Source organism: Mus pahari, chromosome 13, assembly GCF_900095145.1.
Source record: "Mus pahari chromosome 13, PAHARI_EIJ_v1.1, whole genome shotgun sequence".
Taxonomy (NCBI): domain Eukaryota; kingdom Metazoa; phylum Chordata; class Mammalia; order Rodentia; family Muridae; genus Mus; species Mus pahari.
The window spans coordinates 75,319,689-75,347,371 of record NC_034602.1 but is presented as its reverse complement, the minus strand read 5'-3'; the positions used below and the strand labels follow the sequence as shown (position 1 = coordinate 75,347,371).

The window sequence follows — 27,683 nt, the reverse complement described above, 5'->3', positions numbered from 1 at the left end:
CTCTCTCTCTCTCTCTCTCTCTCTCTCTCTCTCTCTCTCTCTCTTTCTCTCTCTCTTTCTCTCTTTCTCTCTCATTTAGATAGATTCGACTCAATTATGAGATCAAATCATAGTCCTTGCTTTATGCTGCATGGAAACACATTTTTGATGACCTATTACATCACTTTTAATTTCATAAGAAAGAAACGGATGATAGTTTTAAGACATGATCATGAGATTTAGACACACAGAAATGTATATTATAAAAGCACAAATGTAATGTTATGTTTTGTTCTTAAGTGGACCTTCCAGGCTCAAGAATTATGAAATGCCAGGAAGCAGTAATTCTGTGTTGGATAATGAAAAGGACCAGAAGAGTTTGCGTAAGTTACTATTTTCTACTATCTTGGTTTCTAAGGCACTATGAATATAAAGTAGTCTGTGTTTATTTATATTTTCAGTAGTAGCAAATGCGGGTCTACTCCTGACTTCCCACTTCCAGCTCTATGATTGGAAATTTGTTGAAATGGTCTAAATTGGTAAAGACACTTGCTGCTAAGGCTGACCACCTGAGTTGAATTCCCTAGAATCCACATAGTAAAAGTAAAGGGAGACGATTGATTTCCACAAATTGTCCTCTACTCTTCACACATATTCCTTGGAGTATGTATCTAATAGCCCCTGCAGCAAGACAGATGGATGGATGGATAGACGGACAGACAGTTCAATAGATAGATTTATTAAGCTGATAAGGAAATACTTAAAGCAGCAGTAACTACATGTTGATGGCTAATGAAGATAGGTGTTGATAGATTAAGTTCATTATACTGTTTTCCTCTATTTTATATACGTTTGAAAGTTTTCATGCCTCAATACAGTTTTACACTTTTTTTAGTGCTTGAATATAATGTTACACTATCTTTTTTATTATTAATTCACTAGTTTTTTTTTACTGTTTTTACATTTATATATTTATTTTTAAACTTTAACCCTTTGTATATTCTTTACCTTTTATTTAGTAAAGAAACAGTGAGTTTGCTTTAGTATAATTTTGAATAGCTTTCCCTATATAGTATTTTGTAATATGTTCTTTTAAAATATATCTTTATAAAATATATGTTTAAAAATATATTTTTAAAGTATTGAAATTTTGGTTTTTTTTTTATTGTATAATAATGAGCTTTTTGTCTGCATGTATGTCTGCATCACATGTATGACTGGTGCCTTTTGATGTCCGAAGAGGGTGTTGGATTCCCTGGAACTGGAGTTAACAGATGGTCGTGACCCACAATGTGGGTGCTGGGTGGAATGTGTTTGCTATTTGTTTGTTTTATTGATAGTAAATTTTGGAAGTCAAGAGGGATTACTGGTTGTTTGTTATAAGGTTGGTGGTTATAAGAAGTAGACACTAGAAAGAACATTAAGGTTGTTGGTCGTCTTAGTCAGGGTTTCTACTCCTGCACAAACATCATGACCAAGAAGCAAGATGGGGAGGAAAGGGTTTATTCAGTCTACATTTCCACATTGCTGTTCATCACTGAAAGAAGTCAGGACTGGAACTCAAACAGGTCAAGAAGCAGGAGCTGATGCAGAAGCCATGGAGGGATGTTCTTTACTGGCTTGCTTGCTTTGGCTTGCTCAGTCTGCTCTCTTATAGAACTAAGACTACCAGCCCAGAGATGGCACCACCCACAAGGGAACCCCCCCCCTGCCCCGCCCTTGATCACTAATTGAGAAAATGCCTTACAGCTGGATCTCGTGGAGGCATTTCCCCAACTGAAGCTCCTTTCTCTGTGATAATTCCAGCCTGTGTCAAGTTGACACAAAACTAGCCAGTACAATTGACCCCTTGTCAACTTGACACACAAACACATCACTAGTAAGCCTCAACCCTTAGTTTCTCACTCATCCCCAAGATCTAAACAACTTTAAAAGTCCCACAGTCTTTACATATTAAAAGTTCANTCCTTTTAAATTATCCAGTATCTTTTAAAATTCAAAGTACTTTAAAATTCAAAGTCTCTTAATTGTGGGCTTCACAAAAAAACTTCCTTCAAGAGGGAAAAATATCAGGGCACAGTCACAATCAAAAGCAAAAATCAATCTCCAACCATCTAATGTCTGGGATCCAACTCATGATCTTCTGGGCTCCTACAAGCGCTTGGGTCACTTCTCCATCCATGCCCTTTGTAGCACACACCTTGTCTTCTAGGCTCCAGCCGCCTGTACTCCACTGCTGCTGCTGTTCTTGGTAGTCATCTCATGGTACTGACATCTCCAAAATGCTGCTGTCTTCCACTGTAACTTGGCTTCAACAATAGCTTCTCATAGGCTCTCTTCATGGTGCCAAGCCTCAATTCCTTTGCATGATCCCTTCAGTCCTGGGCCATCAATTGCAACTGAGGCTGCACCTTCACCAATGGCCTTCCATGACCTCTCACAGTGCTGAGCCTCAGCTGCTTTGTGTGACCCCTTCATGCCTTCAAACCAATACTCCCTGGGTAACTCTTAAATATTACTAAGTCCAGCCACAGCACAAGGTACAACCTTGGCTATCTCTGGAACACAGCCTCTATGTTCTCAGAAAATACTTTGCAGAAGATGTCACCTCAATGATGTTGGTCTCTTCTTAATCACCGCCAATTTCTTAGCTGCAGCTAACCAGCATCAATAGTCCCAGTAATGCAAAGTTTTTGCTTTAGCAGTTCTGATATCTTGTTAATCACAGCTGATTCTTCAGCCCCAGCTAACCAGAACTATAGAATCTTCACAATGCAAAATAGCAATGGCCCTGAAAAGAGTCTTTAATTTTCCCTCTGAAATTTCACAAGCCAGGCCTCCATCTTCTGCACTGTTCTCAACATTATCTTCCAAGGTCCTACACATCATCTGACAGAGCTCTTAACACCAAATGGATCTTCTAGCCCAAAGTTCCAAAGTCCTTCCACAGTCCTTCCCAAAACATGGTTAGGTTGTCACAGGAATACCCCACTCTGCTGGTACCAATTTGTCTTAGTCAGGGTTTCTATTCCTGCACAAACATCATGACCAAGAAGCAAGTTGGGGAGGAAAGGGTTTATTCGGCTTACATTTCCACATTGCTGTTCATCACTGAAAGAAGTGAGGACTGGAACTCAAGCAGGTCAGGGAGCAGGAGCTGATGCAGAGGCCATGGAGGGATGTTCTTTACTGGCTTGCTCAGCCTACTCTCTTACAGAACCAAGACTACCAGCCCAGAGATAGCACTACCCATAAGGGGACCTTGCCCCCATTGATCACTGATTGAGAAAATGCCCTAGAGCTGGATCTCATGGAGGCATTTCCCCAACTGAAACTCCTTTCTCTGTGATAACTCCAGCTGTGTCAAGTTGACACAAAACTAGCCAGTACATTGGCCTTAGCTTCTGAGACAATAGCATTCTTCTTACCCCATGCGGAATTGTGAAAGGAGGAGCAGATACAGCAGAATCTTTGACTTGAACATGGTAAGCTTGATAGTATTCTGATCATCTGTTTCCTTTAGGTAGAGATGTTAAGGAGCAGCAGAGGGGAGATGTTTGCTCCGACAGTGTTTGTGGCTTCCCTTGTAGTCTATTGAATCTTTGGTATACACCTTGGATAAAGCTAGAATTTTGTCATTTCTTTTAGATGTTTCAGCTTGGTGGAGTGTTTTTTAAAAGGATTTGCTTATAATATTCTTAATTCTTTGGGGTCTCTTAAAATGTTTCCTTGTCTATTTCTGATTCTGTTAATGTGGGTTCTTTCTTTTGGCTGGTTAGGTCAGGGGTCTGCCAATCTGTTTTTTCTCCTCAGAGACCCAGCTTCTGGATTTCTTAATTCTTTGTATTGTTTTCTTTGCTTGTATTTCATTAACTTCTGCTCTGATTTCTATTGTTTCTGGCCATAGACTAGGTTTGGATTTGGTTTGTTCTTGTTCATCATAACTTTTTGAGTTGCATAAATAAGACACTTTGTAGGCCTTTTTCTTTTGTAATGTAAGTACTTAGATTTCCCTCTCAGAGTTGCCATGACTGTGACCCAGCAGTTTTGCTGTAATGGTCTCCTTTTTATTTAGTTCCAAGAAGTCTTTTTTTTTTTTTTTTTCTTTCTTGATTTCTTCTTTGCCCCATTAATCACTCAATTATGAGTTCTTTGTTCTCCATTAGTTTATGTACTTAATGGAAGTTTGTTTGCTGTTTTAAGTTTTATTGTTTCACCATGGTCAAATAGGCTATAGAGAGTTATTTCAATCTTTCTGAATCTGTTAAGAATTTTGTATGTCCCAGGATATCACCTATAGAGAAAATTCCATGTGCTAAGTAGCGTATATATTCTTTTGTGTTTGGATAGAATAATCTATAGATACCTGTTAAGCTCTGTGATCTATTAATTCTGATGTTTCTGTTTATTTTTGTTCAGATGACCTATCCATTGCAAATTGTAGGATGTTGAAATCCAATAGTATTAATGGGTAGATGTTAATTTGTTACTTTTACTTCACTAGTTCACGCTTTATTAAATCGTGTGCACCCGAGTTTGGGACACATTTGTTTAGGATAGAAATATCTTCTTGCTTAATTCTTCCTTTGATTAGAATGAAGCATTCTTCTTTTAGTCTTCTGATTATTTTAGCTTGAAGTCTATTTAGTCAAAGATTAATGGTCATCCACACTTTCTTGCTTCCTGGTTGTGTTTGACACCTACTCACTTTCAGGGGTGCCTATCTTTATTGTTAAGTTGAGTTTTGTGTAGAAAACAAACAAAAAAAGATGGATTTTATTTCTTTTTTATTTTATTTCTTTTTTCTTTTTTTGGTGCATGTCTTTAATCACTTGGGAGACAGAGGCAGGAGGATCTGTGAGTTTGAGGCTGCCCTGATCTACAGAGTAATTTCCAGGACAGGCAGGGAAACTGTCTAGAGAATCTAAAACGATATTAATGATAAAACAACAACAATGTACGGACTGGAGCGATGCTCCGCTGTTAGGAGCTTGCTGTTTTACAGAGGAGCTGAGTTTGGTTCTCAGGACCGGCTACCCTGGTGAGTCATTTACCATCTGTAACTAGCTCCAGGGGACTTTATGTCCTCTTCTGGCCTCCCCAGTCACCTGCATACACACCCTCTGCACACGTGAAAGTAAACTAAATACAAATATTTTGTAAAATATGCTGTGCTCACCAGCAAAGTCTATAAAAAGATAAGCCTTCTGTATTTATAATCCATATATAAATATATCAGAATTTGATGTACATTCATGAATTGGAGGTCATTTTCTTTGAAATGATGACACTTTTTCTAATTTATTATGAAAGTGGCTGTTAAGGCTACATGGGATTGCCAGAGCCCACTGTTTCCTTTTTTTTTTTCCTGGATTATCTCCTCCTCCTCCTCCTCCTCCTCCTCCTCCTTCTCTTACTTTTCTTTCTTTCTTTAAATTCCAGATTTTATTCCCCCCATCCACCGTTCACCCTCTGACTGTGGGTTTTATTTCTTAATCCGATCAGCAAACCAGTGTGTTTTCATTGTAGAATTGAGACGGTATGCATTCGAGTTGTTAGGCACCATTACGTCAGGCATTGGATTTGCTAGTGCCATTCACGAGCAAAGGCGAATGCTGCTTGGGCTTTGTTCGTCCTAATGGTGCTCTTTAAATATGTTTATTTTTTTTTTTTTTAAAGATTTATTTATTTATTATATGTAAGTACACTGTAGCTGTCTTCAGACACTCCAGAATAGAGAGTCAGATCTCATTATGGATGGTTGTGAGCCACCATGTGGTTGCTGGGATTTGAACTCAGGACCTTCGGAAGAGCAGTCGGGTGCTCTTACCCGTTGAGCCATCTCACCAGCCCCTTAAATATGTTTATTATAGCAAACAAAGTTAAATGAGATGTTATGCTCTTTTTCCTTAGCTTGTTCTGTTTATCAATGAAAAATTAAAGTTTAAGATTTTCATGTTTAAATCTTATTTATAATACTAAAGTTGGCCATATCCTACCTCAAGTCAATAGAAAATTACCAGGCATGTTGCATTGTTTATAATGCTATCTCTTGTATTTTGCAGATTTGAAAACAAGAAGTTCTAATATGGTACCAGATAAAAAATTACATCACAAATTAGGTAAAATAATTTATTCTTTCAATATTCCCATTGAAAACTTTATGTGCCTGGGATGGAGCCAAATGTTCTGACTGGGAGTTCCTGGTAGAGGTGGTTCTGTAGGTTAACAGTAGTCATAAACTAACGTAATCTCAAGTTACAACAATGAATCCCATTAATATATGGAGTGTAGCCTTGTTCAGATAAGATAATACCTCTAATATTCTCACACATGGGTATTATCAAATTTCTTGGCCAATGTAGAGGCTTCAGTTTTCATGGACTTCTGTTTATTTGTATAGATATCTAGAAATGATTTTTGCCTCTTAATTGAAACATTATGTTTTAAAAGTTGGCATGCATCTTTCTACTATGCTTATTGACTATTTTGAATCTTTGTTTAACTTTTGACAGTACTGCCCTCCAGCTCACCAGGTGTTCGTCGATCTAATAGAATACGTTTGAAACCTCTGGAGTATTGGCGAGGGGAACGAATAGATTATCAAGAAAGCTCCTCTGGTAAGCCGTAATTCAGAGTATAATGTCTCTTAAATGAAGGCATTATTACTCCAACTAATCATATGACAGGCCTAATTTTACACATTTATATACATTACCTCATTATGTCCCCACAGACACACACACACACACACACACACACACACACACAAACACATCTAAGAATAGGTTTCAAATTCAGGTTTGTCTCATTATTATAGAAATGCTGATTTTGTTTCTCTTTTGTGAGTAGCTACTTGACTGATTTTGTAGACATCGTCCTTTAGATATCCGAGGTTTCTAATTGCACAATGTGAATCCTTTTTAAGGTGACTTTAGTTTAATTATACGTGTGTGGGTAGGTGTGAGGATGTGCATGGAGGCAGAGTCATTGGAGTCCCCTGGAGCTGGAGTGATCAGGAGGTTGTGAGGCGCCCTGCATGGGTGCTTACAGCTCAAGGCTGGGCCTTTATAAGAGCAGTACAAAGTCTTTCCTGGCAAATCATCCTTCCAGCTCAAAAAGAAACATAGTAGGACATGAGAAAAGTAACATCTGATGGAGATGATACCTTCTCATTCTTAGCAACTCTTTTCTTTATAGCGAGTTAACAAGGAGCTAAATGTTGAAGTTACTTCCCTATTTAGATGGATGTAGTCACGTTACTGGACTCTTCAATGTGGCTTGCTGCTTTCATTACTAGTTTCTGCAGCTTCCTTTTTTTTTTTTGTTTTTAACCCTCCACTGAAAACTATTCAGGTGGTAACAAGTCGTTGAGTCTTATTTCATCTGTGCTTCTGGACTTAGAGTGTCAGAGACTCAGTTGAAATTGGGTGGATTTTTGTCATTTTAACAGCTGCAGCATGAGTGATGCTTCCCTTGGTACTTTGACATGAAATATAATATAGTTAATGTTTTGCTTTAAGCTTTTGATGTCCCCAGATATGTTATTTTTGCCTTTTCTTCTTAAATTTTAGGACGACTTGTGGTTGAAATAGTATCCCCAGCTTCAGCATCCACCAAAATAAAGGCAAAGAGAAACCTCGGCAAAGTCAACAAAAAAGTTACCAAGAAACAGTTCCAACTCGATAGCTGTGAAAGTAGGAAACCGTTCCTCTCATAACTTAGATTTCATACCTCTTAAAACTCCAGGCATAATATTCGCATCCATAAAACTCACTTTATAATGCCATACTCCCATTTTGAACATAAGACAATTCTCTTCTTATAAAAATAACTATAGTATAAATATTTCCTCACTTAGTCCTATGAACCTTACTTTTCCATATTTAAAGTATGGCTGCTGTAGACATTTAATTAACTTTTTTAGAACTTTTTTGTAATCGCAGCTCTGAGGGAATATGCAAATCACCAGTTAGTCTTTGAAATTGAGAGTTGTCATGTCTCACAGAGGTTTTGGCTTTACATTGAATCGTATGTCTTAGCATTTGAATTTTTGTTTATTAGAGTGCTACCTTATGAACAGAAAGTAGTTGTTAAGTCCTTGTCAGTAATCTTATATGTCTCCAATTACATTTTGTACTGATTGCTTTTTAATGGAGACCAGTTTTACGTAAGTATGTCCGTTTCAGTGGTATTTGTTTTACAGGGACTAAGATGAAGTTGACTCGGGATGTACCTCTGGGAGATCCCTTTCAGGCAACATTGGTAAAGGACCCAGAAACAAGAGAGCTTGTCCCCATGGGTAAGCTCAGGAACGATTCTGAACATAACAAACCATTGCATGATTGGTTTGTGTCTATGTGCTCACTCTTCTTCCTCCCCCCTCTTCCTTTTCCCCTTCACCTCGTCCTTCCCTCTCTTCCCTTCCCCTCTCCCAGCACTAAAATGTATTCCAATAACCAGCCTCCATGAGGATAATTATGGATGAGCATTGTGTTTGTAGTCTGAATTCCGGGTCAGGTGATGCTACTGCCTACCACGTGTGTTCTCTCCTTTAGTATGCCCAGGGAGTCTATAAGTGAGAAGATACGTGAAGAGCTTTCTATGAGAAATTATGGAAATTTAACTGACCTACCCCAGTATATGCTCCGTGCAGAACTAGGGCACACTATCTTCTGAACCTCTGGACACTAATAATGGCATCTAGGACGTGAAACCTTTGTGAACTTGAATGTTAATAGCATCAGTCACCCAATCAATTATTCACTTTAATGTTAAGAGCCTAGAAGCCTCATGCTATATAACATAGACAGTAAACATTTAGTTTCTGAGAGGCTATACATAATTCTAAGGAATATAGTAGTATAGGGGTTTAGGGTGTTCTTGAGTGTTTGCTGATGAAGCAGTATTTACATATAGGAAGTACTTCTCTTACTAAAAGGGACGGTGACAGTGGAGAGACAACCATATCCTAGACAGCTCTTATAAATGAGCTTTCAGTTGGGGGTTTGCTCATAGTTTTATAGGTTAGGCCATTATCATGGTGGCAAGCACAGCTGGAGGCATGGTGCTGGAGAAGTTGAGAGCCTACATCCTGATCTGTAGGCAAAGAGAGACACTGGCCTTGTCATTGGCTTTTGAAGCCTTAAAGCCCCCTGACCCCCAGACACACTTCTTCCAACAAGACCACACCTCCTAATCTTTCAAATACTGTCACTCCCTGGTGACTAAGCATTCAAATATATGAGCTTTGTGAGCCTCTGGGGGGATTTTTGTTCAGCCCACAGAACTGATAACAACTATTTCTCCAAGTCAAACAGGTTGGTTAACCTACAGGTTACTGATGGTATTGCCACTTAAATATTTCTATGAACTATTTTATATTTATCATGTTTAGATAAACTCTTAACAGAGTTATTCTCTCTTGATACACTTATTTACAAGGCAGTGAGGGTAAAATACTGAAAGGATTGTTCAGTGTGAAAACATAACTTGAACTTTTCCAGGCTAGGAAAATTTTGTTTTCAAAATTTTGTTGCTGTGTGTGAACCCCCACTCCCCAAGACAAGGTTTCTCTGTGTGGCCCTGGGTGCCTGGGCTCACTCTGTAGAGTAGGCTGGTCTGGAACTCATCTGTCTGCCTCTGTCTCTCAAGTACTGGCATTAAAGGTGTTTGTTTTCAACTTTTATCTGTTTTAATAGTTATGCATTTTCTTTATTGCATTGTACATGTGACCCTTAACATTCTCAAACATCCAGTAATGTAGCCTGGAAGCTGATGATAATGTATTAAGAGGCTTGGAAAGTTCATAAGGGCAAAGGAAACCTGAAATGACACAGTGATGAATTAGCCAAACCTTGTATTTTGTTTTTCTGTAGTGTTTACTTAACTAAATAGAAGTGTTTCTGTTTAATCATCAAATGAACAAAACCCCGCTCGCCATTGTGATGGTACATTTTTATTTTGGAACATGTTAAGCTTTGTAAAGACATGGAGCTCATTATCGTGTCCCTCCCTAATATTTGTTTCCACGGTAGCATTAGTGGTACGGTGAGATAAATAACAGAGTGTTTAGTTTGTGCCAGTCACTCTTCCCTTCTCATGCATAAACTCTTTGCTGTTCACAGAATCTGTTTAACACTCACCTTTTAAAAGAAGGAAATCAAGGCTTAGAGGGAGAGATTCAATAGTGCAGCTTATAGTCCAGGCTGAATGTGACCTTTGGCATTCTATTTCCAAAGTCAGTGATCTTCTATCTGCTTGTCTATTAATACAGATAATATTAGAATATACAGTATACAGTAATAGCATGTATGTATCATTGAGCTCTCCTGTTACAATAGGGTTTCCCGTGTATAACCCAGTTGGATTGCAGTTTGGAGTCCTTTTACCTTAGTTCCCTAAGTGCTGAGTGACAGGTTGTTACACATGTCTAGTTTGTGATTGTTTTATATGTGTATTATTATTTTTCCCCTAGATCTTATAAGACCGCGAGATACATACCACTTTTTTGTTGAGCAACATGGTTTGAAAGTTTTTAAAACATTGGATACAACATTTTTTTCTACTGGAAAATTGGTTTTAGGACCCTATGAAGAGAAAGGAAAACAGCATGTTGGCCAAGATATATTGGTTGGTATCTGTCTCCACTTATGTCTGTTTCTCTGAAGTACAACCGATGATACATTAAAATTCGATTTACTTGGTAGTGAAGTCTCATAATTACACTGCGCAAAGAAATCTTCCATTTATTAAATCTGTTGGAAGTTAGCCAATACTCATGTCAGGACTAGTAGCCAAGAACTTGGGCTGTCGCCCCTGGGTAATTAGAACAGATTAATCAACTACTGTTACATATATGTATATACTATACATATTTACATGTAATAAGAAAGGAAAAGGAAGACATGAATTTGAAAGAGAGCAAGGAGGGATAATGAATGGGAGGATTTGAAGTGAGAGAAGGGAAGGGAGAAATGATGTAATTTAATCTCAAAAAAAAAAGGAAAACATTTTAAAAAATGTTTCTTACTGCTTTAAAAATGTACAGAGTATTCTTTTCTGTTGTATTCTTATTGTGTTTCAGAACTTTGTTTCCATTTGTCTACCTGTGTCTTAGTACTCATTGAGATTAACTCTTATATTCCTGGAGTGTTTGTGTGGGTGTATGGTGCCTGTGAGCTTGTGCGTGTTTGGCTAATTTTACATAACATAAAGAGCTCTAGTTTTATTTGATGACGCAAATGATAAGATTTTTCTTTCTTATATGTTCAGTATATATTCAGTGCAGGGATCATATTGTAGCTGTGGGTTTAATCCCCCTCCCCCCCCCCCGAGGGATCTCTGTGGTATTTTCTATAGGGTAGCACAATTACATTTGTGCCAATAGGATAGAAATGTTCACCTTTTTCTGTAATCTTATCAATATTTTTTTAATCTTTAGTCTTTTGATAATAATCATTCTTTGTGGAATAAGGTGATAGATAACTTGTAATTTTATTTCCCTATTTATTAGTTTGGCATTCTGATATTCAAATATTAGCTGTTTGTACGTTCTCATTGGAAAAATGTCTATGTAGAGCTATTTCTCATTTTAAATAAAGATTATCTCAATTAAATGTTGCCAAAAATGAGAAGAGATATGCTTAGAGATGCAAGCTAACTAGATAAGGAAAATGATCTAGAAATATATGCAAGATGTCTAAATCCGCCTTTCTGCATGAGGCACTTGTTTAGTTGACATAAGATTTTTTTTTTTTTTTAATTTTTTTAGTTAAAAGTAGACCTTCAGAATCTGTGAGGAGTATTTCTCTATTTAGAGAGGTATCCTTCTGTAGAGGTAGAGAATGTAAATTACAGTCACACTCCCTGGTTCTAATCTCAGTCATTCCATTGACTTTTGAAAGTTACCTAACTTCTGTTCCTACATTCTTCAGCTGTGAAGTCACCGAAACAGCGCCTGTGTCAATATGAGGCATAAGTAAATGAACAAGACATATGAGCTCTTGCAGAGCTAAGTTCTATACTCAATAGTAAAGGATAACCATCAATAATAAGCTAGGCTCTAACTTACTCTGATATTTATTTCCTTAGTTAAATAATAGTACTATAGATTTAGTGTTTTCAAAAATGAAATTTATTTCTCAGTTTTGAAGTCAGAAATGTGTTTGTTGAAGGCATACTTCCTTCAGGAAGAGAGAAATGGGGAGAGATGGAGAGCAGAGGGGAAAGAGAGGGATGGAGACAAGGAAGGGGAGAGACAGAAAGGGAGAGGACATTCTGGCATAACTAAATTCTTCCATGATGGGCTCCACACTAATATCATCAAATTGGCCAATATGAGGTCCCCAACACATAAACAGCAGAGGGAGGACTGCTGGGTCTGGCTTCACTCAGAGAAGATGCACCTAACCCTGAAGAGACTGGCGGCCCCAGGGAGTGGAGAGGTCTGCTGGGTGGGGGTGGGAGGTAGGGACATCCTTGTGGAGACAAGCGGGTAGGGAGGAGTATGGGATGGGGAACAGAGGGTGGACCGGGAGGGGGATAAATTTTGGAGTGAAAAAAAAAAAAAAGATAAACTAAAAAAAAAAATAAATAAATAAAAAAGTAAAAATAAAACATTGTTTGACACTGTCAAAAAAAAAAAGATTTGAAAATATGAAATTTGCTGATAAACATAGTAGTAGGCACACCTAAGGTTTACAGTGCAGACTTTATATTTATTTTTGCTGTTTCAAAAGAGATTATTAACAGTATGCCTACATATGAATAAATTGTGAAGTTTGCCATTCTTGAATTTGAAACTAAAACAGCTGAAAGACTGTGAGGAATTGGGGGGGGGGGCATCATTGGGGCAGGGAGGGCATCATTGAGACACGGTTTCACTGTGTAGCCCTGGCTGGCCTGGAACTCACTCTAGATCACACTGGCCTTCAACTCAGAGGTTCACGTGCCTCTGCCAACACAGTGCTGGGGATAAAGGGGCACCGCCACAGGTTCCTTTCTTAACCTTGATGTTTAAATATGTGACTTTTATTGTTTTGTCCTTCTTCCCTCCTCACAATAGGGATCTGGCTTCTTATCTTTGGTTCATCATTCCATTTGAGAATTGTGTTGCCAGAAAACATGTAATCTTTGAAGAAGCATGTATAACTTTTTTTTTTTTTTTTTTTTTAAAGAAAAGTTTATTGCTAAAGTGGTTCTGACTTGTCATGACATTGAATGAACAAAATTAGAGCAAAAATTAATTAGGGTTTTTTATTTTATTTTATTATTTTTTTATTGCCCTAACAAAGTACCACATACTAGTGGTTTATGTAGTGGCCTCTACCCTATTTTGGCTAGTTACAGGTGGCAGGCTTGGCTGTGTCGGAAGATTGCAGGTCAGGGATGAAGACCCTGACAGCTTGTGTTCTTTTCTAAGGATGAATCTGCTGGTTGATATTATTGGAAGACTTTAGTTCCCATGTGGCTATGGAACTGTTGTGTTCAGTTTTTCTCTTTGGTTGTTAGCAGCTTTTAGAAATAGCCTATGTTCCTCAGCTTGTGGCCACTTGTCCTTACCACCAGCAACAGTGCAAAAACCTTTTGGTTAAATTTGCTCTCTTTGCCTCGGTTTTCTCTTCCTCGCTCCCACCCCCTCTCTTCCCCCCCCCCTCCCGTGTGTGTGTGTGTGTGTGTGTGTGTGTGTGTGTGTGTGTGTGTGAGTTTGTTTTGAGGCTGTGTATGAGGTAGGTTGGGTGGAGTTTTTCTTTAAGGTTTGTGTGATTAAGTTGGGTTTAGTTAAAATTAAGGATTATTTCCTGTCCCAAGGTCCTTTTGCCACATAAGATGTATTTCCAAGTTCTGCAAATTAAAATGCAAACATCCATGAAGAGTTATTTTGCCTGCTGTATTTCATTTAAGGATTTCTGTAGTATAATTGTGGTTCAATTTGAAATGAGATTTTTATTTTTAATTTTATAGGTTTTTTATGTTTACTTTGGTGACCTTTTATGTACATTACATGAAACACCTTATAACATAACTACCGGGGATTCATTCTATGTTCCTTCAGGTAAGAACTACTAAAGCATCCTTTAGATTCATATTGTTTTAGTGTCAGTGTTAGTGTATAGTTCCATTCATGTAAAAGTTACAGTAGTCAAAATAGACTACCGTGTTACTGATGCCAAAGCAGTTCAGTACAGTTTCCTTTCAAGGAAGTATATGAGTTTTTGATGTGTGAAATTCAGACAACTTTATTGCTAAATAATAAAAATGTTGAGTAGAAGTTGGGCTACATTTTACGCTATAAGGGAAGTTATTTTTGCAGTGGTATTTCCTATGACATTTGATAGCCCTTTAATTTTGACCAGTATAGCATAAAAGATTACAAGTCATTGGTAATAGGTATTTTAATTTATTTTCATGTTTATTCTTTCATTCAGTAAATAAGATTAACAGTGTACTGTGGTACCAAGTATAGCTTTTTAAGTTTAACATAAACAAATGGAAAAGAGCGAGAACGAGCCCACATTTAGAAAGCGCACATTGCGATGACTGTGGTAGCTGTTGGTACTCTGGCCTGTTGTGGTGCTGGGACGTGGACTGAGATCCTTTTCTTATTGCTGGGCACGTGCTCACTGAGTGCTCCGCCAGCCCCATACTCTGTAGGTTTTCATGGATATCGACTTTATATAGAGAAAGTCATGGTGATATTTCATGCAAGTAAACCTGTCATAAGTGACACTATCTGACAGTCTGTCAAAATTACTAATTAAAAATAGCATTTGGCTTTAAAAATTATTTTACCCTTACCTGTGTATGTGTCTGGTTTATAGGAACCCATGGCATTTTTAAAGATTATTTAAAGATTGGTTTCAGAATGTTTTTCTCTTCTTGCACACATTTTAAATTTAACTCTGCCTTTGTAATATAGTGAAGTGATAGGAAATTTGTTTTTTCAGATTCTCACTGAATCAGGTGGTGATTAATTTTTGTGTCTTTGGATTCATGCAGTTAAATAAGTTGCTTTAAGTTAGATAACTGTTTCTGTTTCATATTACATACTTGTATGTGTTAAGTGCTGAATACTCAAAAAGAAATGATTCTTGTGGGGAGAAATATGTCTTTTTGTTATTTTACTTGAAATAATTATATTTTATTGTTTACTTTTAGGTAATCATTACAACATTAAAAACCTCTTGAATGTGGAAAGTTCTCTTCTTTTTACTCAAATAAAAAGGTGAAATAAATGTGCATGTATATAAAATAGATTGTTTATATGTAAATTTTTATAAATATTATTTTAAAGTAAAATTTTTGTTTAGTTTTGTATTAATCATTTCATACTCCTTGTTAAACATTTCATAATCTTGTATGTATCTTTTGATTTTTCCTTGAGTGTAAATACTATGTTTAGTGATGACCATTTTGTTGGTATTGCTTTGATAATATTGAAAAGAAAAAAAAAACAAAACACCCCTGGCAGTGGGCAGAGTGGCACCTTGTTTGTGGTGGTGTTCTTATATCAGTCAGGGGCAGAGCACATGGCAGTCCTTTGATCATCCTAGTTTGATGCCTGGCTTGGTGGCCAAAGCTGTTTCATGCCTAGGGCGCATAAAATCCTGACACTCTTCTGTTACTACTATTCAAGCCTAGTGATTACTGTGAAGCAAGCATCTGAACCAATATACAAAAGGTGGTTATGGCATAAGGAGACTACATGGGTGCCTCTTGTCGTGCCTGTATGGGGGCACCAATGTGCATGCTGAGGTGCAAAAGTTGCAAATGGGAGCTCCCCATATCATCGTGAGCACCCCTGGCAGGGTATTTGTATGCTTAACTGGAGATACCTGTCCCCTAAATACATCAAGATGTTTGTACTGGATCAAGCCGATGAAATGTTAAGCCATGGGTTCAAGGATCCATATTCCAAAAGCTCAACAGCAACACACAGGTAGTTTTGTTGTCTGCTACAATGCCTTCTGACATCCTTGAGGTGACCAAGGAGTTCATGAGAGACCCTATTCAGATTCTTGTCAAGAAGGAAGAGTTGACCCTGGAGGGTATCTGCCAGTTCTGCATCAATGAGGACCGAGAGGAGTGGAAGCTTGACACATTGTGTGACACTGCCCATCACCCAGGCAGAAATCTTTATCAGTACTAGAAGGAAGGTGGACTAGCTCACTGAGAAGATGCACGCCTGGGAGTTCACTGTTTCTACCATGCATGGAGATAAAGGATGAAAAGGAGGTCGGTTTGGCTGTAAGGGTGTGGCTATTAACATGGTGACAGAAGAAGGCAAGAGAACTCTTCGAGACATTGAGACTCTCTACAATACCTCCATTGAAGACATGTCCCTCAACGTTGCAGACCTCATTTGAAGGGCTGTCCTACTACCTGACCCTAGCCCAGGGTTCAGTCCTGGGGTTGGGGGTGGGGGTGGTGAGGAACAGCTAGAGGGGTGAGGGAAGGGAGCCAAGGGATGGACATCTTGTTTTTGTTTTTTTGTTTTGGTTTCTCTCTCTCTTTCTCTCTCTCTCTCTCTCTCTCTCTCTCTCTCTCTCTCTCTCTCTCTGAATAAATGTCACTTTTTGAGGCAAGAAAAAGAAAAAAAAAAACAACAAAAGAAACTAAAATCACTGTTCCCACAATATAAAACACATCTGCTATAAAAGAGCTGATTAATATGTCCATTCATTTGCAATAGTTGGTTTCAAATAATAAATTTTAAATTGTCGGTCATTAAATAATCTAATAGAGAGCTGTGATAAATGTGTTGAACTAATTTCCATGGACTGCTGTAACAAAGTGATTTAAACCTATGGGATTTGTTTATGTATTTTTGATCTTGATGTTTTAAGGTTTGAAATGAGAATTTAAGGTGTCCTCAGCCATGCTGACTTACTTCTGTAGAAGGGAATCATTTCTTTTTTCTACTTTTTTATATGCTTCCTATCTTTGTTTTTCCTTGTAACTTGAACACTTCAATCTTTACCTCTTTGTCAATGTCTTACTTTTCTATTGCTGTGATAAGATTACCATGATTAATCCAAATTATGTAAGGAAGCATATATTTGAGGCTTATAGTTTCAGGGTATTAGTCCATTATTATGTTACTGGGAGATCTTACATGTAGATCTGAGAGACCAATTTTTTTTTAAAGATTTATTTATTTTTATATATGTGAGTACACTGTCGCTGACTTCAGACACACCAGAAGAGGGTATTTGATCACATTACAGATGGTTGTGAGCCACCACATGGTTACTGGGAATTGAATTCAGGATCTGTGGAAGAGCAATTAGTGCTCTTAACCTCTGAGCCATCTCACCAGCTTGAGACCAAATTTTTTGGGTTCAGATTCCATCTTAGAAAACCTGACTTAAGTTTAAACTCAAGTAATCTAATAGGCCTGTTCCCCTGGGACTCCCCCAATTAGATGCTCGCCAGGCTAGGAACACTCACCTCTCGCTTGCCAATTTCTGTAAAACCTTGTCCTGATGAATGCTCTGGGCTTTTCTCCACCTGAACCACTGTATGCATTGCATTGATGGTGAGCCCCAAGCTTGAGCTTATGAATAAAGACCCTGGTGTGATTACATTGGGTCTTGGTGGTCTTTTGGGGTCCATGGATGTTTCAGCACAACAGATCCATAAGCACAAGCTAGAGAGAGCTAACTGGGAATGTCATTTGCTTTCGAAACCTCTGGGCCAGCTCCTAGTAACACACCTCCAACAAGGCCACACCTCCTAGTCCTTCCCAAACAGTTTTACCTGCCATCAGCTATGCAGATTACACTTCTGCACTTAGCCTGAAGCCCAGTAAATACTGACTGATTGCATGGGGGCAGTGATAATGGTCTGTTTATGGTGATACAAGACCCACCTTATCATGAGGAGGTCAGGAATTCTCTGGGTCCAGTTTATTTCTTTAACAGTCTGATTGAATCAGGCTACTTGCTTAAAACTTTGTCTTTTTCCTGTTGCAATTCTGGTGGAGCCTTTGTTTATGTGCCAGTCTTGTGGAAGTGAGAGATGTGCGGGCTAGGCTCTGCTATCTCCTGATTGCCCCAGCCTGAGAAACAAATGCACGGAAAGTAGGAACCCCTTGCTGAAGATACCACACCTTTCAGGTTCAGGACTTGGAGGGATCAAGATAGAACTGATGATTCCTGGGGACTAGCTCTCATACTGCCAAGTGGAGCTAGGCAAGTTGCCAAGGGAGAAGTGGAATCTGTCTAGCCATAAAGCCTGCCAATCATCACCAGCATGGGGTGATGCTTCAACAGTGGCATGTGTGTCCTGAGGATACCCAACAGCCAACTAGCTAATAGCACTTAAGGTCTGCGCAATAGGAGGGACACATGACTGAATTGGTAAATGTAGTCCACTATCCATGGTTGGTGAGGTCAAGGACCCCAGAGGAGAAACTATACTTGCTCCTCTTTGTAGACTAGGATAGTGTCTGTGTTCTACTTCTCCTCACAGATAAGTGTAGCTCCCATCCCTCATCAAAGAAATTTCTTTGGGTAGCCAATGAAGACTATTAGAGAAATTCACAAACCCCTCAAAATGCAGAAGACAACTGACTATGTGGTGCTTGTGCCAGATTGATAGGTCTTCAACACAACTACTACAATAGGGGACACTGAGGGACACAGGGAGGAAATACTGTAGGAACTAGAGGTCCAGGATGTCTGCTTCAAGATAAGGCCTTCTATATATGATAGGAAAGTGCAGCCATGAAATCTTGACAACATGCTGGCTTCTATAGGCATGTGCCAACATACCTACACTTGTGCGGTACTAGGGAATTAAGTCAACTTGACACAAAAATCACCTGAGAGGAGGGAACCTCAAGAAAATGCCTCCATAATATTAGGCTGTAGGCAAGCCTGTAGGGCATTTTCTTAATTAGTGATTGATGGGGAGGGACCAACCCATTGCGGGTGATATCATCCCTGAACTGGTGGTCCTCGGTTCTATAAGAGCTGAGCAAACAATGAAGAGCAGCAGTCCTTTGTGGTCTTTGTAGTAGTTCCTGCCTCCAGGTTCCAAAACCCCCTCACTGCTTTTGATGATGACTGCTACCTGGAGCTGTGATTGAAATAAAACCTCTGCTCAAGTTGCTTTTGGTCACGATGTTCATTACAGCAATTGAAACCCTAGCTGAGACTGGTTGGTTCCAGCATAATGGGCTATATAGTAGGCTACATTTGTGACAGACATGACCATATTTTGGGGAGGATTTTAGAAGGACTTTGGAACTTTGGGGCACTGAGTGTTGCAAGCTCACTGGGGATTTCTGTAGGAAGCTGGAAGATAAGAACGTTGAGAGCAGTGTAGAAGCTAGAGGCTTGGCTTGGGAAGTGTCAGACAGAAGTTTAAAGACTAGTTGTCTGCACTGTCTATTAAACTTAACGGGGCTTTGTTTATCTATCTATCTATCTATCTATCTATCTATCTATCTATCTATCTATCTATCTATCTATCTAACTATCTATCTATGAATGAGTACACTGTAGCTGTCTGCAGACACACCAGAAGAAGGCATCAGACCCCATTACAGAATGTTGTGAGCCACCGTGTAGTTTCTGGGAATTGAACTCAGGACCTCTGGAAGAGCAGTCAGTGCTATCTCTCCAGCCCTTAACTGGACCTTGTAAATGATGCTAAAATTGGAACCTCCTAAAATTGGAACTTCGAAATATTTAAAGTTTGTCTTATATGCATTTTGTTAAGGACTATTTAGAAAACATTCATCCATCCAGTTACTTGGTCATTTTAGAAGAATAAGGGTCAGAGATCATAATGGAGAGATGATTAATTTCTCTGTGAGGTGGATGGTCAAGCTGCACAGGTTATGCCTATTGAGATCATCTAGAGCCCCCATTCCCACTGAATTTAAGAAATAAAAAAGATGTGGCACACGCCTTTAATCCCAGCACTCGGGAGGCAGAGGCCAGCCTGGTCTTACAGAGTGAGTTCCAGGACAGCCAGAGCTATACAGAGAAACCCTGTCTCGAAAAACCAAAAAAAAAAAAAAAAAAAAAAAAAAAAAAAAAAAAGATGAAAGTGTTCAACTAAAACTAGAAGTTTTATAGAGAAAGACTGCATACTTGATGGTATGCATAACTGACAGTTTATATCTCTGAAAATACTTTTTGGGACNTGAAGAACAAGTGTATGATCTGGGAAGACAATTTAGATAAAGAAGAAAAGAGATTTTTCTATGTGACAAGCACCCATACATATACTCACACATCAATTATTTTGAGATACTGTCTTATGTAACCAAGGCTGGTCTTGCACTCTTAATCATTCTTCAGCTTCTTTGGGAATTTTAGGCACATGGCACCATATCCAGTACAAGAACAACTTCAGTGTTTTGAAAACTGCAAAGTCCCCACATGTAAAATTCGTATTGCTGCTAAGTATGTTATGTTTGCTGTGCATAAAATGAAATTTTCTATAAATGTAAATGTTGGGGTACATTGCATGACTGTATTCAATTCAATTGCTAAACAAGCAGAGAGCTGAGTATTAGCCAGGTCTTGGTATTGATGTTCTTGTGGCCATCACTGGCCTCATGTTTTGTAAACATCCTTCCTTACTTGTTGATTTGCTTTAATAAAGATCTGATGGACAATAGCTAGACAGGAAGTAGAGGGAAGAACCTCCATGCAGAGACAGGTTCTTTGGGAAAAGAATTGAGAAACAGGAGATTTGCCAGCTGGCCTTGGAGGTGGTTGGAAGTGAACAAGAGCAAAGAGAGGTAAAGAACTAGCCCCAAGGTGGGACTTAGGGCTAGAATAAGTCAGTCAATTAGATTGAGCTAGCTGGAGTCTGGCCAGCTAAATAAAAATTATAAATATTATAGTCCTAAGGTATAATAGAAGTCTCTGTGCCATTATTTAACTGCTGTTGGGTCCAGAAAGTCCTGCTGTATGTATATATGTGTGTGTACATACGTGCACATATATGCATATTTGAGTTTATATACATATATGTATATATACCTACAGGATATGTGTGTGGTGCCTATCATTGATATTTATTTACAATTATAATTTTTTTAAAGATGTATTTATTTACTTTATGTATATGAGTACACTAGCTGTCTTCAGACACACCAGAAGAGGCCATTGGATTCTGTTACAGATAGTTGTGAGCTACCATGTTGTTGCTGGGAATTGAACTCAGGACCTCTGGAAGAGCAGCCAGTGCTCTTAACCTCTGAGCCATCTTTCCAGCCCCAATTATAACATTTTTGGTTGTGGCAATTAAAAAGAAAAGTATGATGAGAAGGAACATGGACAGTGAATAGATAGTATTTAGATAGAGCTGGTGAACTCAGCTCAATAAAGGTTAGAATGTGCTATTGGGATAGCTCATCTGGTAAAAGTTCTGGCCTAGTCTGGACAAAGTCTGGAATTTAATCCTTAGCACCACATAAAACCAAACTTGGTTGCACACAGTTGTAATTCCAGCACTCAAGAGTTGGAGGCAGAAGAATCAGAAGTTTAAGGTCACCCTTGGTTACATAGTGAGTTCTAGGCCACATCTGTCTTTCTATATTGCCCTAAATAAAAGACTCAGATCCCTAAAAGAGACTTTCCAATGTACCCTAAAGTCAGCCCTCTGAGATCTGCCCATGTTTACTCTGTTTAAGCCACAATGTCTTATTTTCATGTCTTAGAATCTGTGAGATATACTGTTCAACCTCCAGCATCTCTCCTCAGTGGCCACCTGTATAGCCTCTTCACTGTAAGAGGGAAAGTTAGCTTGAGTGACCCTAATTTTCTATCCTCAGTATCAGAAATACTGAAGTCTACCAATAATTCTGGGTCCTAAGTTAACTATTTGGTGCAACTGAGACGTTGTTCATATTCTTCCCAGAACAGGACATCCTGTACTACTTAAGTCCCATGATCCCAAATATTGTCAGGGCATAAAATCCAGAGGCCTTTAAGGCCCTGCGGCTGCAGTGCAGTGTGTCCTGCTGCTGCAGTGCAGTGTGTCATGCACATACTTCAAGACTGCTTTGGGCAAGCAGCTGTGAAGGGCTGGCTATGCTTACTGCCTGTCTCCTTTGCTTTTGTTCTTGTCTGGCTGTTCTGTTTCATCAGTCAGGTGTTAGAGATGGGCCTTTGCGTTCTCCTTTCTGTCTGTGCTCCGTGGGCACAGTTTTACTTAAAGCCTTCCTTGACTAATCTTTTTAAATTGGCACACTTCCTGAGCACACACAAGAATGCTTTTCCTTCATTCCCACAACACTAAGCAGATTTTAATTTCTGATTTTTTTTGTATTGTGATGGTTTGTTTCCTATTTTTAAAATGCTTCCCAAATTAAATGATTTTTTAAAAAAATTTTCTGTTACTATTTTAGGATTTATTTCTATTCCGTGATACGGCAAGCCTAAGCAACCTGGGGAGACAAGAGTTTATTTTACTTTACTCTTCCAGGTAACGCTATAAAGTAGGAACTCAAGCAAGGCAGTAACCTGGAGAGACAAGAATGGAAGCAGGAGCCATTGAGGACTATGGCCTTTTGGCTTGCCATCTCTTGCCTTGCTCCATTTTCTTACAGCATCCAGGAGTACTGGCCCATGGGTAGCACCATCCACTATGACTGGACCCCCCACATCAATCAGTTGTTAACAAAATGCACTGCAGACTTGCCTACAGGCCAATCGTATAACGTCATTTTATCAATTGAGAGTCCTTCCCGAATGAGTATAGCTTGTGCCATGTTGACATAAAACTAGCCATTCCAACGATGGTGGCAAAAACATAAAATGTGCTTTTAATGTTCATTTGTTGAATTTATTGAGCTAACTTGAGTACTGGGTCTCTCCTCAGTGTGGTTTGAATTCACATCTCTATCCTAAAGTTGTGTTAGAAGCTTAATCTCTAATCAAGGGAGGTGAGACCTAATTGCAGGTATTTAGGTAAAGAGAGCCTTACTTCCTAAAGTAAGTATGAGCGTTGTGAGAGTTTGAGGTATGGGTATAGTTTTCTCACCCATGTGATGATCTGAGTATGCTTGGCCCAGGGAGTGGCACTATTAGGAGGTGTGGCCTCCTCCTCCTAACCATGTGGGAGCCAGCCTTCAGATCAAGATAGTTTCTACCGTGATGACACTGGACTGAACCTCTGAACCTCGAAGCTAACCCCAACTAAATGTTTTCCTTTATAGGAGTTGTCATAGTCATAATATCTCTTCACAGCAATGGAAATTCTAAGACATCGACCCTTGCTATCTTATGACACAACAAATAGGCTCTCACCATATGTGGGCCACTGATTTGGCATAATGAGCCTAATTATTTTGTGTTTGTTATGGCTTATTTGGCATGCTGTACTTTATTGCAGAAACAGAAGAAGAACTAAGACACTCCTATAATTTCATTTCCTGGATTTTTCTCTGCGTTTCCTCATTTTTGGCCTGTATGCCAACATTGCTCCCCTGGATTCTTTTCTGTCCTTCAGTTCTGAACTTTGGCTTTCAGACCTTGTCTAATGATTGATACCTGAGTCTTGATATTTATTATCCAGAAGTTGTGTCTGCCTTCTTGAGGACACTATCACTTCCTGTTGGATCATCAACCTGTATTCTTCCCTGTCTCTTCTTTCCTCCCACCCCTAGTCTCACACCCAGGCCACTCTTGGCAGCTTGTCTTGATACATCTGCCATGGAATCTGTCTGTTAAACAAGTTGTCACTCAGCTCAAAATGCTAGCATATTGAATGATCCCATTTACATTGCAAGTATTCTTGGCCCAACTGGATTAAGGCCATTGCCATACATATTTTTGGAATGTTTTCTTTTTTCCTCCTCACCAGAAGAGGGAGAGGCAATAAGAGCGGGAGGATAAATGAACATTTGGCAGAGCAATTATATGATAAGCCCAGGAGACTCCCCAGTCAGCATGGTTCTCTTTATAGAGAGCCGGCAGGGATTCCTTTGCTTTAATTTATGGAGCTGAACAAGTAAGTGCTGTGCTACAGATCTCTAGTTCTGGGACACCATCACCTTGGCCAATAGGATGCAACAGAAGTGACAGCGTGCCAGATTTGAGCTTAGACATGAAATCTTTGAATATTTCTCAGGCTAGTTCCAAGTGTAGGCCTCAATGTGGAAAAAAACATGTTTGCTTTTCCATGAAAATAAAAGTGAAGCTAGTCCACTTAGTGAGAGTGCACATGGAGCACAGAACAACTGTGTCAGCTGAGGCCAAGCTAGGCCACCTAGCTTCAAACCTAAAAAACTGTAGAGCTGAATCCTGAACTCTTGAAGACTTGCCTGCCTAAGGCCGGCTCAAGGTAATGACCTACAGAATTCTATTTAACTTAGGTTTGTCATTGGTTCTTATGTATCTGATATAATACACGACTAACCATCGGGTTACTAATACAACAGTTGACTGAGGCAGAATGGAAGTCTATTCTAGTGAATTCATTTATGCTTCCAAGTCTGAGAAAAGTTGGACGGTCATTGGTTAAGGATGGATGTTTTTGCAGTTCACTGTTGAGTTGGAGGTTATATAGAAAAATGATAGACTTGTTTTAACTGAGTTCCAGGTTTTTTTTGAAGGGTTAATTCTGGTAATCCTTTATGGAACCATGCAAAAACCTAGAAACATCTTTGTTTTCGATGTCCTGTGCAAGTTAGGTTATAATTTAAGACTATGATGGAAATTAAATTGCACGAGGAGTTAAAGAATTGAGATTTTCATGACCTCAGCACCAACATTTCGAACCAGTGCATAGGACTGCCAGTGAGCTTTCTTTCAGCTCTCTCCTTGCTAGCAGTTTGAAGTGAGGAAAATAAAGGGAATGGCTAATGGTACAAATACAAGGGAAGTTAATAAAAGAACAATGTCAAGAGTAGAACCACAGTGTGTTATCTTCAAGTTAAGTGACCTAATTGTGCTGATTGAATTCTCTAAGGGTGTCACTGTTGTTGTGAAAAAGGATCAGCACACTGACTTATAAATAGAATTCCGAAGAGCTATGCAGATTTCAGCTCTGTATATACACAGCTGTCTCACATAACTTACAAACAAATGTATGGGAAACATTCTCTCTCTCTCTTTTTTTAGAAGGTTATAGAGACATAACATTTGGGCATCTGGTATTTGAAAACAAAATGCAATCATCTTTTAAGTGTTAGTGTTGCGTACACATACAAATATTGTAAACTGGCATAGCTATACAACGTACACCTCCCAGCTTTTATAGAAAGAGCTGCGCGTAACACATTGCAGTGTGAGAATTAAACCACAAGATGGCAGAACAAGATCTCCAAGGACTAGCTTTTGCTTGCTTACTTTTCTTTTGCCTAAAGTAGAAGTGCAATTAAACCTGCCATTCATTCATTGCAAGGGTTAATTAGCTAGACATAAAATACCATTTCCAAAATTATTTTAGCTTTTTAATAATTTGCATTTTATTTTTGTCCAAGAGGAGCCAGGATTGAGAATTTACCTTGGCAAAAATAAATCTACTTTTTTTTTTTTTTTTTTTTTTGGGTTTAAAGACTTGACTTTAACATTCAATGCCTCTTGCAGAAGTCAGTTATACTAAGATGACTGGAAATCAAAGGAAGATATGTATTTTATGTTTTTGCTCCTAAAGTTAATATAGGAAGAACCGATTTGGGTAAATGAAGCCTCTTTTGTTGAGTGAGTTTGGAAAATGTGATTATCCACTTCCAATTATAGCAGAGGCAGGTTAGATTAATGTAGGAAGGAGGGCAGGAAGAGGACTGATGACAGAATACATGAACTGGAGACCTGCTGATGCATTTTTATGGTCTTCTTGGACATCATCTCTTAATGTCCTCTGATTTGAGGGGAGAATTCTTGTTACCATCTTTGGATTCTTGTAGAACTCAAACCTCAAAATAGCTCGGTAATATCTGGGTAGTAATAGCTGGGTAATATCTGGTAGTAATAGATTACCTGGTTAGTATGACAAGCAGCAAAAGTCATGTCAGTTAGGATAGTCCAGTCCCAAGTCCTTATAACTCCTGAGCACATGCTAAATGACAGCAGAGCTTTAATCCTATTGTTTGTGCAAAGCCCCTGCATTCTGGAGGTGGGGTCAGGAGGGGTAACTTGGTGAGTTTCAGATTAGCTTGGGATACATAGGACCCTGTCTCAAACAAACAAGCTAACAGCAGAGCTTTAATTTTTTTACTCTAGCAGAAAACATGTTCTAAATGTAATGCGATACAGTATAATATATAATAATGAATAATGTGACCAGGGAACAGCCAGCTGCATGGCCAACCTGCAGATGGAGCCACCACAATGTGTAAGTATGTGGTGGCCAGATGGGAGAGAAAGAGAAGTGGAGCAGCTTGAGCATTATGAAGAGAGATGGAACTGGAGAATCGAGGGTGGAGAGGAGCCTGCTGTGAGTGGCCAGCCCTGACATAGGGTCATGGTGAGGTCCCAGCCTGAGCTGCCGCTACATCTGAGGACTATGTCTGAGTCTGTGGCTATGCAGTGACAGCGGTTGGTGTTGATGTCTGTGGCTCATTACCACTAGAGAACACAGGGATGTCCCTGGTTGGGGCAGCTGCCAGGGACCATGTAGATGTCCAAGGGTTATACAGAACTGCCCTTCCCATCACTGGCTCTATCTCTCACTGCTGGCAGTACTCAGGAGAATGGGCCCCGTGCCTTGCCCAGGCAGCAAAGTGGAGCTGACCCTGGTGGCTGGGGTGTACGTGGGCTGACCTCAAGGACATGAGTATGGAAGAGCTGACCCCGTCACTTATCTGATGTAGGGTGGCTTAAAGTCCCCTCCCTACCTATGGCATTTGGGAAAGATGCCCACAGGGTCATGAGAGTTGGTGAGCTGGTCCGGTCCCTCACAGGCTGCAGCACTTGGGAGAGTGGGCCTTTGCCTTGACTGGGCAGCACAGTAGAGCCGCTCTGGAGGCATGGGTGTGGGTGAGCCATCCAGGAAGGCATGAGAGCAGGAAAGCTGATCCTGCCTCCTGCTAATGGCAGCATTGGGTGGCCTAGCCAGAGCAGTGCTGGAGTGCTCGCCCTGGTGGTGCAGACAAGAGAGATTTGGTGGGTTGACCAGCTCTGCTACCACCCAGGCCCAGATGCAGGACTCTGAGATGGCCCACCCCCAAATCTATATCATCTGGGAATGCTTGGGAAGAGTAATAGGGTCAGTCCTGCTGATCCAGAGCTGCAGGATCTCCATGACACAGGGAAAGGACAGGATAACTAGGAGGAGCCCCAGTGACGATCCAATATTGATGGTGTCACAGAACCAAACCAATGACTCATTGTAATGAACACTTCTAAGTGACGATGTGTGCACAGAGGGGACTTTTGTGGGACACACTGTGACATAGTACAGCTTCCATGGTGAGACGTTTTTTATTCTCTCTTCTGTTGTTTTTTTTTTTTTTTTTTTGGTGGGGGGGGAATAGGAGAATGTTGCAAGGTCAAAAAGATTTGAGGGGACAGGGATATGAGTGGGACTGGGAAGCATGATGTGAATCTCACAAAGAATCAATTAAAGTTTTAAAAAATAAGATTTTGTTTGTTTTTATTATTTTGATATCTGTTGCTGGAAACCAAATGTGAAGTATTTGCTTTTACAAAGTAAGGCCCGTGATCTTACATGGCCAGTAGGTGGCACTCCAATCTTGTTTATTATAATGACTCAATTTATGATGGATTCTT

At 39.4% G+C, this 27,683-nt stretch overlaps 1 protein-coding gene, 1 non-coding gene and 1 pseudogene across 4 annotated transcripts in view; all 3 read left to right on the top strand.

Moving 5' to 3' along the window:
• Cenpc (centromere protein C) overlaps positions 1–15,893 on the top strand; it is a 44,261-nt gene extending 28,368 nt beyond the window's left edge. For all 3 annotated transcript variants that reach the window (XM_029545407.1, XM_029545405.1, XM_029545406.1), the window contains 8 exons: positions 280–362; positions 6,045–6,101; positions 6,495–6,599; positions 7,554–7,676; positions 8,186–8,281; positions 10,457–10,611; positions 13,945–14,035; positions 15,139–15,893. In XM_029545407.1, coding sequence (XP_029401267.1) covers positions 280–362; positions 6,045–6,101; positions 6,495–6,599; positions 7,554–7,676; positions 8,186–8,281; positions 10,457–10,611; positions 13,945–14,035; positions 15,139–15,209 — 781 coding nt within the window. In that variant the 3' untranslated portion in view covers positions 15,210–15,893. The remainder of the gene's footprint in view (positions 1–279; positions 363–6,044; positions 6,102–6,494; positions 6,600–7,553; positions 7,677–8,185; positions 8,282–10,456; positions 10,612–13,944; positions 14,036–15,138) is intronic.
• On the top strand, positions 15,440–15,583 carry LOC115065251. The gene has a single exon (XR_003845046.1). It is a non-coding gene; the product is annotated as a small nucleolar RNA SNORA48 (small nucleolar RNA).
• On the top strand, positions 15,653–16,367 carry LOC110330323 (annotated as a pseudogene).
• The last annotated feature ends 11,316 nt before the right edge of the window (positions 16,368–27,683 follow it).